Below are 17989 nucleotides of genomic sequence, written 5' to 3' on the forward strand. Positions count from 1 at the left end.
ACGGCATCTCATGATTAGTCGATGCTAGTTTGTCCTGTCCCTACGGTCCTGATGTTTACGTCGTAATCGCAATCAGCCACACGGCTTTATAGCGTTGGGATCATCACATCACAATGCCACAATTAGCAACACAGCTTTAGCAGTAGGGTCATTACAATGGGCCTAATCATCCTGATGGCAAACCAGTCAAGTGACCTATTCGACAGTGAAGAGTTAAACATTTAACAGATGCAGCGGGGCAGGAGCTAGCAAAACCTGGTAACCTTTAGTACGACAGATTTGATGGTAATCGTTCATCTCAGGCCTGGAGATGTCCAGGCCTCTACAGGATGAGACTAGCTTAGAGTGATTTTTTAGTTTACAACTTGTAATATGGTAAAAGCTACAGCCAGTTTAGCGATTAGATTAGACGAAAAAGGTTCGATATTATCGTTATGATTCCTACAAATTAACTATCGATTTCCATTTTGTCCTCCGCCTTAACAGTGGGTGGCTCCTCCTTCACTGCCTCTATGACTGGATCTTGTACTGGAGGCGTAGCTTCTTTGGAAGCTGACGAAGGCACCTCGGTTGCTGGATCTTTTGGAGACGTGGTCTCTTTGGAGCTTGCATCTAGCATAACTTCCTCTTTGGGAGTGGTACCATTTTCATGGGATCTCAAGATGCGACTAACGTCTTCGCATACAGCTTCAAACTTATGGAGGCTATTGGCTAAACCGGAGGAAGCTGCCTTGTCACCGAAATGCGAGTTGAGTGCAGGAACAGCACTGTCTTCAAGGACAAAGCACATCTGCATATCATAGATAGATAGGAAGTTGTCACTCAAGAAAATTTTCAGGCCAGAGTTAGCATAGGAAAACTTTTCTTTGAGAGGATCCCCTCAAAAAAAAAAAACTTTGTTCCATAAGTACCTTGTTGTAAAGATGGGAAACTTGTGACTGATCAGTTGTGCCTTCAGGCGCCACTTCTTTGGCTGCAGGAAAGAGGAGAGTTACCATAACTCGCATTATAAAGAAAAAAGAGATGTTGTTACAATAAACAATTAAATTTCATATATCTTGATGACACTACCATTTTGGCCATTTCTACATCCTATTAGAAAACTAGCACTAGCTGAAAGCAAATGCCCAGATTCCACATAAGCAACCAGACCACATGAACTTGTTTTGGGTTAATTCAAATACATTTACATCATCTGTGCAAATTTAGTTAAGTTGCAGTAACTTCCATGATCATTAATAGTACTTGTTATTTGTACGGCTCTAGTTCTCCACTCGATGATAACAGCCTGATGAACAAGCCATACTGATCAAGCATTGTTTCCAATGGATGAGCGCTCTACTACGATTTTACGAGTACTAAAAGCTCATGAGGAAAGAAACTACTCTCTCCATCCCAAAATATAGCTTCCGTAGTAAATTGAAACATGCAATGATTTTTTCTTTTGACACGGAACATGCAATGAAATAGGATAGGACAAAGATTACAAACAGTAGCAGAAGCACTGGATGGTTGAATTTTCATCAAACAAGAAACCTATTGTTTCAAACATAAACGTGCAATATGTGACAGTTCAACAGGATTGGTGTCAGAATTACTAAGGGATATGACTTTAGCATGCTTAAACACAAAACCAAGGAACATGTTCCAGGAAACCAGCTGATACGTTTGGCTAAATTTTCTATTTTTCTACTTTTGAAGTTCTCATTTTTGGGACATATCTAGTAAGCAATAAGCAATAATACATGTATACAGTCCTCACAAGTTTTTCAAGCATTGCTATGACTATTCTATTTGTTAACAAGAATGGCAGACATTTTTCTGTCTTGTATACTTTTAGACTATTGGTACCAGCAGATCCACCTATATCAGTTACAACAAAGACCTTATTCCGTCACATAGCGACAACTACTCAATAGGTTGTCAGCTTGCGCCCAAACAGTAACAAGACCCATACTACTGCTATTCACTAACCAAACAAGTGGTTTCATCACGGCAAATATTCTTCTACTACATTGTAACAGCACCACTCAGTGATTGAATTAATTATTCAGAATGTCAAATAAAACATACTCCCTCCATTTCATATTATAAGTCGTTTTACCTTTTTTCTATTCAAACTTATTTAAGTTTGACCAAGTTTATAGTAAAATAACTACTAGTATTTTCAACACAAAACAAGCATATTATCAAAATATATTCAATGTTAGATTTAATGAAACTAATTTGATATTTTATATGTTGCTAAGGAAAAAAGTCAAACGACTATGATATGAAATGGAGGGAGTATAAACCATAAGAGAGCGCATGACTAAGATAAGAAAAGGCATGTGTCCACAACTCCACACACAAACAAGCGTGGCTGCGTGTTCCTGTGTAGATATGTTTGGGTGATCTAGGGAACAAGGGACAACTTACAAATAGGTTCAAGGACAGGCAATTCTCTCAGCATTTCACTGTAGTCTGGAACGGCCGGTCTATGACCACCAGGAAAATCTTGTTCAGCGAGATCATCAGGAACAGGGGTTTTTGTTTTAATCTGCAAAATACCAAAAATTGCATGTTATACATCCTAAAACCAATAATCTTAGTGTTACCACCCGTGTGAGCTTTGGGTGCTATATTTAAGGAAATAGGTCACAGGCATACCACAGCGTATTCAAGATTCAAACATCTCTCCAAAAGATGGTATCTCTTTCTAATAAACTCAACTATCTTTCTCTGTGTATCCCTGTAATGGATCATGCTCGTTGGGTTCGACTGGCCTTCTTGTGTGCTTTCCAGATTTCCCTGTCAGAGATCCCAAAAAATGAAATGAACCGCATCCTTTAGTCAAGCAGAAATCCTATAACTTCTGTAGAAAAAAGTTATGTGCGCGCACACTAACGTTTGTCTCATTGTTTGAGTGAGAACTAATCAGTTCATTAGCAGTAGGAAGCCTCAGCTCTTGTCGTGCAGCCTCAAAAATCCCATTATCTCTGTCATCTGATATATATTGCCACCTTGCATACCCATGCCTAATGAAGGGAAAATATATGTTAATACCTTATATGGTAACTTTGGACACTTAACTATGCTACAAAGTAAGAATAGGAATGGAATACCATGTAGAGAATGCATATATCATGAGGATAATAGACACTAAGCATTAATGTTAATGCACTCCTTCCTTTAATACATTTGCCGCCGTACAATCTTAACCCTACTACATCGAAGAATCTACATTATGATGAGCTAAAACATTAATAGGAATTACCTCCTGATCCAAATTTATGCTATCCCATCTCAAATTCATAATTGCTTCATTAAACATAGTGTTCCTCAGAATATAGCAAACCAATCATGCAAAAGGAAAAGTGGCTATAAATGAAAACAAACACATGGCACTATTCTCATCAGCACGGAAGTACGGTACTAGAGAAAGTTACAGATTTTTTTCTATTGCCCCCTCAATTTATTTCTTAGCCGTCGCCCAACAACATTGTTTGCGATTATTAACCATAATTATCATTCTTATTGGTTCTCAATATACTTATAACCCCCCAAGAGAAGCAATTAAGGACCACTGAATGAACAAGAAACTACGAGTAGATAGCAAAAGTGTTTCTTCAATATGCGAACAAAGTGGATCTGCATGCATTGGCACCATGCAGCCATCCGGCTCTCGTTAATTTTATAAAGAAATACCATTTGTCTGTTCAATAATGTGAGCAGGACATGGATCAGATCGTTAGTTTATTTTAAGCAGAAGGAAAACTTATAGTAGAGGGGAACTGAAGTCTGAAATATTACCTAGCCTGGTCTATACTACTGGATCTTTTGTGTAATCAGCCAATGTCAAACCAATTAAAACAAGGAATAGACTGTTCATCTGGTTTCATGTGACCTGGATAGCCTAGTTGATACAAACACTCTCTATGTTGTAGTAGAACTTACCAAAAGAAAACCCAGAACAACAAACTTGGAAGCTCAAAGCGCGGACCTAGAACGCTAACCAGCTACACCCATGGCAGAACTATTAAAAATCTATAATCAATACAAGAATATACTAGATAAAACTAAATACTTTTTATGGTTCATGTTTGGAATTATCTTATGCAAAGAATTAAAATGGTATGTACACATTGCATCTTTTTCTTGTCATATATACTAAAACATATAAACATATAGCCCAACAGGTGACCCTATGTTCTCAACTGTTGACTGGGCAAGGTCTAATACACTCAACTGAAATCCAAAAACCAATGTTCAAGAATTAGCACAGCCAGAAATCTTGTGCTGGCCCCTCGGCTAGTTACATAAAACAAAGAGTAATTTAACTATGGTTATTGTAGCAAACTAATATTGCCAAATATATGCATACTTTATTAATGCTTTCAGCAACAGTAGATCCTGTTCCGCTTTCCATACTCTTCCACCAACTAAGCTAGGAAATTCATATAACAAATAGCTGGGAAAGAGTTTTGTTATTTTTCCTTGTTCCATGGCAGCCACCTGAAACCAAAAAGAAAAAAAGAGAAAAAGATAATGCATGCGTTATACCATAGAAAGGTTATGAATGTTCTATCTTGTTGGTAATAGATACCTTCTCTTCCACAAGTGATATGTTGGCTAGCCTGACCAATGTCTCATCTGTGCGCATTTCCTTTGGCACGCCATCTATATTCATGCATATGGAGATTTAAAATGTGGATATAGAATTAGAGATGGACATAATCACCATTAAGCTAAATTTACCTGCATAATATCCTGAGTCATTGATGTCCTCAAGAAGATGGATCATGACAAGTTCAGCATATCTGCAGGAACCATGACAAATAGGCACAGTATTATAGAAGCAGCTAAAAGTAGAAAGCAAATAAGTGGGTGTGGCACTCGACTAGTAAGTTAACATCCAGCTAATAATTTTTAACACTTAGCATTCTCCATGTTATTTTGTTAATAATGAACCTGAATGCCAAGTCTATTGGTGTGATCGGGAGAGAAGGTAAGGAACTTCTCTCCCGTGCACGCAAGACAGGGTGGCTCATTAGCACGTGATTAATTAAGTATTGGCTACAGAAAACTTGAAATTGGATTAATACAATTTTTTTAAGCAAATTTCCTATAATTATTTTCCAACCATGTAAAAAACAAAAAAGTGATCCAAAGAAGGCATTGAAATGAACAAAACAGTAAGTCAATACACCTACCTCTGGATTTCCTCAACACTTTTCCCCTTCAATCGAGGAGTAAATTCCTTCCAATCGTAGTTCTGAAAACCATATCTGCAAATTAAAAGGGGGGATTACTTATCAATACATCAATCTGTCATGCATTTATGACCTTCCAACAGTACTATTACTCCATCCATTCTTATTTGTCGTTCAGTACATCAACAAAGCCTCAAATGAAAATGTTTAGTCATTCTTCTTCTAAACATGTAATCAGAAAAAATATTATATAACATGAAAAAAAAATCATTGTAAATCTATCGATGGCATCTTCACATATCAAATCTTGAATTATATATATTTTTTGGCATATATTAGTGAGTTAAGATTTTCATGGTTTGACTGCACAATTTCTAAAGCAACATCTTATTTGGGGAATAATCTGGGCCGGGTTAAGAATGGAGGGGGTACTTCAGAGAATGAACCACAAACAATTATTTGGGGAACAAACTGGACCAGATTAGTATGTCCTCAGATCATGTGTGAGTGCACGATCTTGGACGGAAACAATTATTTGGAAACAAAAGCTTGCCACCAACAAATTATGCTAAGCAATATGAGAAGACTTTAGAACAACACAAAGAAAATATGTACATAAGAAAATACAGTAGATTCTTTCACTCCAAAACAAAAAGAGAGAATCCCTTATATGCCACTCTAAATTAACCGGCTCCCTTATATGCCACTTTAAATTGGCTTCTCCTTTTTATGCCACCGGTTCAAGTTTCTCCTCCCTTTTATGCCATTGCCGACAGTCCACCGTCAGTTGACCGTTAACTTCATTGTAAAAAGACGCATTTGCCCTTGAGAATTAGTATACAACCAATAATAGGTATTTTAGTACTAATATAGCTACTGCAACATATGAAAATTGAATTTTTTTTCTGCATCACATGCAATTTTAGCCATTACCATCACAAATAAATTTTCAATGTAAACATGAAACATGCAGTTTTCCAACAATATTTTTAATATAAAGAGCATTTTTCACTGGTTCTGACAAAATTTTGTTCACTCAAAAAGGATTTAAAATAAATTAGTTATGATTTTTTGAAGTTTACACATTTTTTAGTTGAGAGGGCATATTGGTCATTTACGAAAAAAAACTAACATTTGACTAACAGTCAACTAACACTATGGTGGTGGGAGTGGCATAAAAGGATGGAAAAACTTGAACTAGTGGCATATAAGGGAGAAGCCAATTTTGAGTGGCATATAAGGGAACTGGTCAATTTCTAGTGGCATATAAGGGATTATCTCAAAAAGGATATAACAGAACCAGCAAACTACCATGTGTGCCCTGCTTTACCGCTCTTATCTAAAGCCCTTACAAAACCATTCTGTCCAATATCCTGCTTTACTGCCCAAGCATGCCCACTGAGCTATTAAAGAGGGTTAGAGTTTACTAAAGTTAAATGAGCAAGTTAACAAAAGCAGGACGAGTTCTCATTAGATTTTTATTTATTCAAAAAGTAGAATTTTAAGCCAATATTCCAACTAACCTCATAAGCGTTTGAAGGAATTGTGTTCGCTGAATTTGGTTGAACCCATAAACTCTCAAAGCCCGTCCTTCGCCCTCCATGAATGGAAGTGAATCAACATTACCTAGTGAAAGTTGATTAGAAAGGTAAATAAATGCACAACATTCACCATGCAACAACAGTACATGATAAAATTACTACGTTGTTTTTTCTTGGAATATGGGCCCCTCCTCCCAGCAAGGCCTGATTGTAAACTTGTGTCGTTATCTGACACATCATCATCATAAGAGTAATCATCATCTTCAGAACTCATGTCATGCAGGCCGGTAATGTCGTCCTCATCAGCAGCAGCCATCTACACATAGTATTTTATTAGTATATTTATCCAGCACTAAAAAAATCGAGTAGAGTAGAATATACTCCCTCCGGCCCAAAATATAAGCATTTTTAGCATAGTGTCAAGTCAACCATTTTAAACTTTGACTATTAATAGCAAGAAAGTAAAAAAAAATCGATCATGTAAAATTGATGTTATTAGATTTATCATTAATGAAACTACCATAATATGCAACTCTTTTTATTTAAAACATTATATTTTTGTAGATATTGTTGGTCAAAGTAGCATCTCGAAGACTATGTCGAAGTCCCAAAATGCTTATATTCTGGGACGGAGGGAGTATATTGGTAAATAAACACAAATGGTGCATTCAGCTCCAGGTTTCTTGCCTAGTTTGGAATTACAAACCATAGTTGTTATATGGTGTTCATTCAATGATCTTATTTTTTGAAATAAGTGTAAGTTGGCAACAGGTCTCAGTATACCCTTGATAAAATCCCATCGGTTGTTGATCCGCAGATAAACAATGCATATAAAAGCAAAAGTTAATGAGGATAACATATAGGACTGGTTACCTGTTTGCGGCTCCTTTTTCCTTTTCCCATAGTAGTATGCTCTTCAACTTTTTGTACATCGTATCTGTCCTTCAATAATTTATCCCAAAAATTTGCTCTGTCAGAGTTTGCAGCTTCAGCTTCGGCCTTTTTGCGTGCCTCCTCCTCTTTTGCAGCTAAAGCCTTAGCTTCATCTATGTACTCAAAGTTAGCAACCTGCAAACAGTTACTTGAAAAATAAGAACTGTATGTTGATTGGTAGAATATGCCAACAACAAAGCAAAACACAAAGAGGAAAGGTGATTCTTTATAATAGTTATATTACATGGTACTTTGATAATAAATGGACCAAAAGTTGTACAGCATGAAAGATAAAGAATGGTAAAATTAACAAGCTGATGTAAAGTCGTACAGTGTATGCAGAACCACATTACCTCATTAGGTGTGTTTGTTTCACGATATATGACAACTGACAACCACCAAATGTATTGGCTTAGCATCAACCTTAAAACAAGAGGCTAGTCCAAATTTATGTTTACTTTTGGTTTTTTCCAAGGAAAAAGCAACATGCATGATGATCCTTCATTATCTCATAAATATACAGATTACTGCCAAAATAGAAGTGACAGCAGGCATCTCGTAAGAATAACTAAAATGAGCTCCTCATGCACAGTACCTTGAATCCTTTTAGAAATTCGTCTTCTTCTTCATCTTCCACAGGCTCTTCCCCGTCAGCTTGGTCACGGTCCAATAATCTGTCAGGCCAGTACACAGAAAAATCAAAAAGGTGTCATCAAGCAATGGTGATTTTACAATGTCAAGTCCTACAGAATACCACCACGAATTGGCAAGGAAAAAAAAGGCAAACTGTTTCACAATTTTTTTGGAACATAGGCAGAACATGTATCATAGATTGTGTGAGAATAGAACAGGGAAATTAAGAGTAACACAAACTTATATAATAAAAATAATTATTTTGCTTACTTTCTAGTTTCTACGGGAATACACCTAGATGGTAGTGTTCAGTATTATATATACCCCTTCACTATAATGACTGAAATAAAAAAAATTGCTAGATTGATGAAAATCACTAAATTCAAAGTTTTGGGAGTAGTTTAAATTACTTCACACTAAATATTATCCAAGTTAAAAATGATGAAATTGTGTACCTATCAATCGCAGCATCATCATAATGGATTTGGCAAGATTTTCCGGCTTCATCATTTTCATCGTCAAAAAGTTCCTTTGAGCCATGCCGAATAATATCATCCAACTCCTCCTGAAAAAGGACAAGAGTCATGCATCTTATTTGCCGTGCGAAATTAGTACAACAGGGGATTCACAAGTGCAGCAAAATAATGGATTTGATACTACAATGAAAGGTCCCGTCAAATAACATTGCACAAAAAAATTCATCACTGATCACCCACCCAGGTAATATATCATATTAACTAGACTTATCCATAAGAACTTTGAAGCAAAGAAGAGTTTTCTACGATCAGCTGAACAAACAAGAATCCCCTTGCAAACCAAGCCTATAAAGCATAAATGTATACACCACAGCATGACCAAATAAGCTCAAGGACCAAAGAATCTAATTGTTAGGGTAATGCAATTATGTCAAGAGAAACAATTTATCTAACAACTGCATTAACCACCAACGTTGGTACTTTCTAAAACCCCTACATACAAATCATTCTAAATCAAAGCAACAATATTACCTGGACAATATTAGTGCCTTTCGTGAGACGCCCAACAACTAAGTGCTCCAATACCATTTTTTTCTTTGTAAGTTGCATCATCCGCTCCTCAATTGTACCACGACTAACAAGCCTATATATCATAACCTGCAAAAGAAAATTAATTTAACATAATTTATCGTTAAAAGCTAGGACAAGAGTTCACAAAAATCAACAATCAAATAGATAAGAGCTTAAGATAAAATACCTTGCTTGTCTGCCCTAAGCGATGGGCTCTCGCCATAGCTTGTAAATCAGCATGAGGATTCCAATCACTGAATGTAAATGGAAATGATAGGTTAAAGTAAACTCAAAACATTGTGTTCCTTTTTTTTCTAATTACAAATTGTTTCACCTGTCATAAATAATTACAGTATCGGCAGTTGCCAGATTTATACCAAGACCACCAGCTCTGGTTGAAAGAAGAAAGCAAAACCTAGTAGAATTTTTAGCATTGAAGCGATCAATTCGTATCTGCCTCTCAGCACCACCTATTTTTCCATCAATACGCTCATAACTCCATTTCTGAAACATGAGACATTAAAAATGTGGTATATCAAATACATTAACCTGCATAGTTAACAATAGTCTCCACAGGATGATAGTTAAATACCCGGTAGCTTAAATAATCCTCAAGTAAGTCCAACATGTGCTGGAACTGTGAATAAATAAGAACCCTGTGACCCTGCTCTTTCAGTTTCACCATCATCTTGTCAAGCAGCTCCATTTTTCCAGAAGATTCTAAAAGCCTCCTGCAAAATCAAGGGAGTAAAAGATGGTAATTCCAAAAGAAAGAAATATAGAACCTAAAGTCTAATCGGTAGATCTAAACTGCCCTGGAAAATGGCATAAACTTGATCGGTCAATCTAGTTTAACATAGGAATGATATAATTGCAAATAAACAATCTGAAATATCAATCATATGTGCATTCTAGAATATGGGTCCAGAATTACAACTCAATCACAAAAAAAGCCAACTACTACAAAACAGACCTTCATAGCACTGAACTAAAACCTAGACAATTGGTGGTAAATTGCATGCATTTTTTCAGTACAACTTTCTTTATGACATGCAATAGAACAACAACATTACCAGATGTCAACAACTTCAAATATGGCATTGTGTTTGTTAAGACGTGAAATGAAAAGATAACAGCAAGAGATATCAGAGAACTCCAGTACCTCTGCATCAATATGTGTTTGAAAGTAATAAAAAGCTGGTAGTGGAATTAAAATGTTAATGACATCAGAAAATCTGTGTGCAATATTAATTTCCAGTTATAGTATCAAAGGCATCATGTAAAAGAACAACGGCAAACCCTAATAACTAACAGAATCAGTATCAAAATACTCAGACCAATCGGTATCAAAATAAAATAGCAGGTTAAAAAGCAATTTGTGCACCTTAAAGCTTCTTCTGAATTGGCAGGCTCTTCGGGTTCATCTGTCATGAATGCATGGCAACAAAGTTTGCGTAGTTCCATTACAACATTAATAAGTGAAACCTGGAATCAAACAGGAAAAAATTATCCATAGCAGGCCAAGATATAAGACATTAATACAACGTGGGAATAAAAATATTACATGTCCACCACTACGACGAGTTAACACTTCATAATTCTTGGTGAGAATTGCTTTATAGTACTCTTTTTGTTTGCTTGTAAGCTCAACACGTAAAATCAGCTCCTTTTTCGGAGGAAGTTCTTTCATAACATCTTTCTTGAATCCTATTTGAGCACAAAAGGCAATAGGTTGCAATTTTTGTTAGCTAAAATAACTCGAGTCTCAGACAGAACTTTAAGTGTCTAAAAATGGTAACAGCATCTATTCAGTAGTATTTTTCAGTTTACCAAACGAAAATTATCCCATAATAGACTCTGAAAAAAAAAGATGCACTCAATTGTAAAAGGTGCACATGGTAACAAAAAGGATTTGGAAAAACAGCCACAGTTCACAGGTATGCAAGTTACACTAATAAATGAAAAAATGTAGAAAGTCAAGACTCAAAAATTTTCTGATGATCTATCTAACATAGATAGATCTTTTATGTTCACCATTTGTCCCTAATGTAAGATGAAGTTGCATATTACATGCATGTGCAAAAGAAAAACCATCTTGACAAGCCAAACCATACACCTAACAGGAAAAAAAATGTTAAGTAAATTCATACGCCGAAGAAGATGCGGCTTCAGCATTCCATGGAGCTTCTCAACTTGTTTGTCCTGGTTTATGTCCTTGAATTCCTCTTGGAGATCAGCTATACTACCAAACTACAAATGAAATGTTGTAATATTAGATGATAAAAGAATAGAATGGAAATTTCAACACTATAAAAGGTTGGATCAAGAATATGCAATGCATTGCGTATCCATGAAGATGTGCGACAAAGGTATTTTCGCCAAACAGAAAGAATATGGGGAAAACATACTCAATTCAAAATAGCCAGAAAGATGAGTGAAGGAAGCATAAGCTTATACTATGATTATTCGCAGAACAGTTTAATGTCTTTTTACTATCTAAATGCTAACCTAATTATGTTCTGCTTGTGCCTGCCAAAATAATGATTTTTATACTCCAGAGATCAATTTCACCACCAGAAAAAACTCTTAATTTATGGCTTCTGCCAGTATCAACTTATAGTTTTCCCCAGAAGCTGACAATATATAAGCACAAAAGGTACAAAACCGTGACAGCTACCTCAATATTAGTTACACTCTGAAACGAAATATCAACAGTAACCCACAATTGCGACAATAAAAAGTAAGCTGTTTGGCTTGCCCCAAAAAAATATCACAATCATGGCAACGCACTTCAATAACGCGATTTTAATTTAATTTGTCCAGCAATTAATTAAATGAAAACTGAGAGACCAGAGGAAACAGAACATAAAATAAACAAACATAACAAGAATAAACGTAACAAAAACTGTTCAGTGGAATATTGGTCAATGAGCATATGCTAAAAGCTAGGAAATTGTCTATCAATGACCACATTACTGTCAAGTCCTTGAACAGGCACCGTAAGGAAGACCTAATGAGCAACAGTTTCATGAATTAAATTAATAAAATGTTAGCATCCAAAAGTATAAAATCTTACACTGTCACCCTCAAGGAAGTGCATAAGCATGAAAAGTTCATCCAGGTTGTTCTGGGAACAAAGAAAGATAGGATATCAACTTTAACGCGAAACTGGAAAATTCAATAGTTTAATACAAGGAACAGTGCATATAAGAAATCAATTAACCATAAAATGGTGTTAACTAATAAATCGAATGACTAACGGATCAAAGCTGAGGGTTACTGTTTCTAGCAAGAAAGATGGCATAATATCACATGCATATGCAAATTAAGGTGTTATTCATACTATATCTGCAGTGAATAATGCCATAATATATGCCATCACAGGGTCAAGGATTAGTTTCTTTTTTAATTGCAAAGGTACAGTGTTTAATCATTACATTTCGATCCATGTGATGAATGTATAGGTCAAAAAAGCAATTGATATTTGTTTGCAAAAGCCGACAGCTGTTTATCAAAGAAGTTCCTATTATCTACTAATGTCCTTAAGTCCCACTGTGGAGATACAGCTCTAAAAACTCCTGAGTATTTCCATATTTTGGAAACAGCGAGTAAAAAAATACGGACTATACACTGCCAGAAATCAGAGCCTAAAGGTTCAAAGCAGTATTGAAACCTCAAAAGAACTAACTATAAGTAGCTTTCAACATTTAATTTTCCATTAAGCTAAGAAAACCAACAATGAAGGTTTTTAGTCAATGAATATAAAGCAGTAACCTGAACTGGGGTTCCCGTTAAGAGAACACGATGCTTAGTATGATACTCTTTAAGTTGACCGAACAACTTGGAATCTTTGTTCTTCAAACGATGCCCCTCATCCACAATCTGCAATAAAGCATTACCAATTGGAGAAAAGTCAATCAGAACTTAAGAGCAATTTAAACATTCTCCAGAGAATTGAAGCGTATAGAAAGGGAGATGGCAAAAGAAGTACCATGCATTCCCATTCTATGGTTTTTAGAACAGTAGAATCCATATTGATCATCTCATAAGATGTCAAAAGGACATCAAATTTTATTCTTGATTGTTTCTTGTCTTCATTAGATGGAGATGATTTCTTTTTCTTAAGCTTCTTAGGTTTCTCTTTGGGGTAGTAAAATTCATACTTCCTAATAATTTCACGAGAAGCTGCAGATCCAAAATACATTACCTGGCAAACATGAAGAAAAAAAATAAGTCGAAAGAATTATGAGTTAGTATAATCCACGTACAACATTATAAATTAGTATAATCCACGTACAACATTCATTTGAGGTGCCCAAGTTGCAAATTCACGCTCCCAATTTCGCAAGGTTGAAAGGGGTGCAACGACCAGATGAGGACCAAGCTTGTCCACAAATAGAGAGCCCAAAAAGGCAATACTCTGTATCGTTTTACCTGCATTATTTTTGTAGTGATAAGTGTACTCACTTGGTCAAGACCCCAATACAGCATACCATAAAACACTTTCATTCTTAACAGTAAAAATCACTTACCAAGACCCATCTCGTCCCCAAGTATTACACGTTTATTATGGTACCAAGAATAGCGTAAGAAGTTTAACCCTTCAAGCTGGTAGGGATGTAGTGTCCCTTCATGTAAAAAATGCAAAATAAAAAACAAGGAAATATGTAGTCAATTAGAAATAAAAATTTAATTCCCAGGAATTATTCGTGTTTTAAATGCAGCATACCACCAGAGAGAAACTTCGGGCTCTCCTTATATTGACGTATCTCACGAGTGACACTCTTGCACTTGTCAGTAGACTTCTTCCTCCTGGACTGAATCTCATTGAAGCGTTCAATCTGAGGCTGAAAGACTGCAATGTCGGAGTCATTTTCCCAAGTACATTCGTCGTATGTTAGTTCCTTCCATTTCACATAGTACTCCCTTTCACCAGTAGAGCTTTTTCTTTTTTTTCACAAAATATTTAAAAAAAAGACAATCATACAGTCAGCCTTTGCTAAAAATTGATGGGTGTAAAGAAGATAATAAGTGAACACTAAGATTGGTGAAACTAACCTGACAGCACTATGAAAGTAAAGTGGAATGATGTTATTATTTCTCGTTACCACATTTAATTGAGGAATAACATGACAGCAATAGGGTTTTCACACGGTATCAAATTACCTTCAATTGGAAAGTTTGTCGTTGAGTAATAGGCTAACTATCATGGTAAACATTATAAATGGAGTACATATTACCACTAACAGCATCAATATATGCATCCACAGTAACAGTAATAACTATTAACCTAACACAAAGCTACATGCATGTGTCAGTTACCAAAGAAAGGCTGGTCTAGCTGGTCATATTATCATAATATTAATAGCAACAAAAGCAACTAATTATCAGCCAGTAAATCACATCCCTTCTATTGTCACAACTATACAAGGTAAAAAGATCAAGCCTCGCATAGCTTTGTTCGTTGTATCCATACCTGGTAGCAAGGATCCTGTCAACAGTAGTCCACTCAGGTCTAATTGCAGAATAGTCATCATCAGACTTATCCGTTGAATCCATTTGCTTATGGAAGTTATTGAGTCTAGTTTTCAGCCGGGGGTATATCTTGGCAGTTTCCAAATATTCACTTTCTGAAACCCTATTTTTATGAGTCAACGTTAATAGAGCAGAAGCAGTATGCAACACAATTTTGCATTGAGCTATTGAATAGATAAGTACCAAGTGCAGTGAAGGTGTGATATTCCTTTCCATTTTATAAGATATCGTTTGACAGGTTTCTTCTTTGATCCGGACTCAGAAGAACTAGTCTCTTCAGAAGCATCAGGTTTTGTTTCTTCACAGTCTAATATCTTTTCCATTTCCGTAAGAGGGCTAACCTGAAAATAACAAATGAGGTGCTTTGTTACCAGCGGTGTCAATCATTAAGTGGAACGGAGTCTACTGAAGAAGGGAAATGCATACACATTCAGGGCAGCTCCATTTATCAGATGTGATATTTAAGCGAGGAACCAAACATTTCCTGTGAAATGCATAAGTACAAGTTGAACATGGTACTAGATTGTCATTTTCTCCACATTTCTGGCAAGCATCTTCTTTCTGCACACACAGGTGAATAACTACAAATAAATACAGGACCATTAAACTGAAAATAGATATATCAAGAAATACATAAGCATATGAAAATTACAGGAAGTTAAGAAACCAAGCCCCGAAAAACTGAAGCTCCACTACACATATGAGAAATAAAAAGCCAAGTACAAAATCACCAAACGAGGAAAAATGGAAATGAGAATGATGATATTGGCATGCTCCCTTTTGTTTAAAAACAGATTGAATTAATTTTCTTACAAATCTCAGCAAATTGCCAACTCTTCTAGTTTATGATAAAATCTTTGAACCAACAAAATAATGTAAGTTTAGCTATCACGACAAGGACAGTTAGAAACACCGTCATCACCTCTTATCATCCAACAATTAAACTTGGTATACTAAGGCATCGTATATTTCTCAGGATGCACACTAGAGACTGTATTTTTTCATAATCCCGAATTAGTAGCTGCTTAACGTAGCAGACAGATCAGGCCTAAATTCAAATTTCAGTACCCCATCGGTACCAAGCAACAAACTCATTCAACCAAATCACCCACTGGCTTTCTCAAACACCAGCCAGCCAAGCTTAACCTATCACCGCCAAATCCCTAAACTAATCCTCCCGCTTCTCAGCAATTAAGCCATTTCACAACCGACTACCCTAGCAAGGCAGCCATCAAATTCCCCAAAACCAGAAGCTAAAATCCTAGCATGGCAGCAGCCAATTCCACAAAAACCACAGAAATCAGAGCCAATTCAGCAGTAACAGCTTTAGAAATCAGAGCAACTGAGACCAAAAACAGAAGAGAAGAGAATCAGGGCCCCCCTGATCGGCCGCCATACCGCGTCCTCCCGCTCGATCCGCTCGGTGGGGCCGTCGCTGTGCCGATCCCTCCCCTTCCCGCCCCCGCCGCGCGGCGGGAGGTCATCGTCGGACTCATCGAGCGTGTACAGCGGCCGCTTCTCCGACCGCACCCGCAGCCGCTCCACCAGGCTGCTCATCCCGCCGCCGCCCCCCGGAACTCCCTTCCGGATCAAAACCCTAAAACCACCCACCCTCTCGCCGCGCCGCGCCGCGCCGCCTCGGAGTTGGGGGGGCTAGGGTTTGGTGGTTTTTGGGGGTAGGGAGAGGGGAGCGTACTTATACCGCCGCGTGGGGGAGGGGGAGGGTGAGGTGGCGCGTGGAGAGGAGGCGGCGGAAATGGAAGGTAGTGACGGCGAGGGGAGGCGGCGGCGAGGCGCGTGCCCCTCGTGTGGGCGGTGGAGGAGGCGGGCGGCGAGGGGACGCGTCTCTCTCTCTCTCTTTCTCTGCGTGTGCTCTCGGACTCGGAGAGAGGAGGGGGAGGAGGGAGGCGGTGGTAACGGCCACTGCGGCAAGGGATGTCCAGGGGCAGTGGCGGTTTTGCGATTAGGCTCTTGGGATATAAGACAAATTGCGACCGGATTGTTGTAAGGAGTAGGATTTATGGGTTCCTGTGCTTGTTTGGGAATCATGGACCTTTTTGTGGAAATTTATTTCTCATGGTGTTGTACAGTTGCAAGATTGGGAAATCTTGTTTTCCTGGTGTGAAGTTATCAAAAAGTAAAAGTTGTTGTTGCTCTTTTTTTTCCACGGGTGTATTAATTGTTATTGAGGTTTGTTATATTAGGTGGTTGTCCGGAAATAAATATGATAAATGTTGAGATGAGTAAATAGAACATACCTTGAAAGAAGTATTCTTTGTGTTATCTCTATTATTTTAGAATGGGAGTTCCATCTGTCCCTCAACCCTTCTCATCCTGCCAAAGTTTTGTTCTCTTGCTTAAAAAAACCGTTCCACCAAAAGAACCAGTTGACCCACATGGAAACCGTCAATTGAGAAAATCAAGGATAAAAAACTAAACCATGTGAAAACTTTGACCGCCCTTTACAGGATCATGCTGCCCTTCCTAGTTTGGAAAAAATCAGAAATAACCATATAGTATTTGTAATCACTATGGTATATACATATGTAGTAAGTTAATAGCATAAAGCTATTCAAGCAAAATAGGAATGATAATTCATACGGGGAAGCATCACTAGTCCATGACCCTTCCCATCGCACGCAAAGTTCGGTTCCATCATGTACATAAGTAAATTGCTCCACCCAAATAAACATGTTGACCCATATGGAAATAAATTCGTTGAGAAAAAACTGGAATAGGAAAAATTAAGGGCTTGTTCACTTCATTGAAAAAACAATTACCAAATTTCGGCATTACCAACCTTTGGTTAGGTAAGGCGAAGATTGGTGGTGTTATGTTTGTGACCTTACCAAACTAAACCACATGAAAACCGTTGGTCTGGCTTTTCCCGATATCCCTTTGCTCTTCCTATGAGAAAATAAATTAATAAGTATATATATTTTTAATCACTACTATCTAAATACCCACGCATTGCAACAGATTACTCAAAAATAGCAAAAAAAAAAAGTGCGTCCATGTTGAACAAATATTAACAGACTTGGTTGAAACGAGTTTCTTCATCTTACAAACAAAAACAAAAACACCATAGTTAGTGTACCGAAACAAGAGT

At 37.1% G+C, this 17989-nt stretch overlaps 1 protein-coding gene across 1 annotated transcript; it reads right to left on the reverse strand.

Moving 5' to 3' along the window:
- Positions 1 to 246: 246 nt before the first annotated feature.
- On the reverse strand, positions 247 to 16872 carry LOC9268973 (CHD3-type chromatin-remodeling factor PICKLE). Its single transcript, XM_015787609.3, has 31 exons — positions 16279 to 16872; positions 15307 to 15441; positions 15064 to 15221; positions 14822 to 14983; positions 14075 to 14292; positions 13878 to 13973; positions 13643 to 13779; positions 13337 to 13552; positions 13120 to 13227; positions 12422 to 12472; positions 11496 to 11595; positions 10910 to 11052; positions 10730 to 10830; positions 9938 to 10076; positions 9680 to 9849; positions 9533 to 9599; positions 9307 to 9432; positions 8755 to 8864; positions 8262 to 8340; positions 7607 to 7801; positions 6896 to 7049; positions 6716 to 6818; positions 5193 to 5267; positions 4738 to 4799; positions 4586 to 4659; positions 4364 to 4494; positions 2888 to 3017; positions 2650 to 2790; positions 2419 to 2539; positions 912 to 973; positions 247 to 790 (listed from the first exon to the last, which is right to left on the reverse strand). Exons 1-31 carry the CDS (start codon positions 16435 to 16437, stop codon positions 449 to 451), a joined length of 4065 nt encoding a protein of 1354 aa, XP_015643095.1. The 5' UTR covers positions 16438 to 16872; the 3' UTR covers positions 247 to 448.
- Positions 16873 to 17989: the final 1117 nt, after the last annotated feature.

The sequence above is a fragment of the Oryza sativa genome, chromosome 6, assembly GCF_034140825.1.
Source record: "Oryza sativa Japonica Group chromosome 6, ASM3414082v1".
NCBI lineage: Eukaryota > Viridiplantae > Streptophyta > Magnoliopsida > Poales > Poaceae > Oryza > Oryza sativa.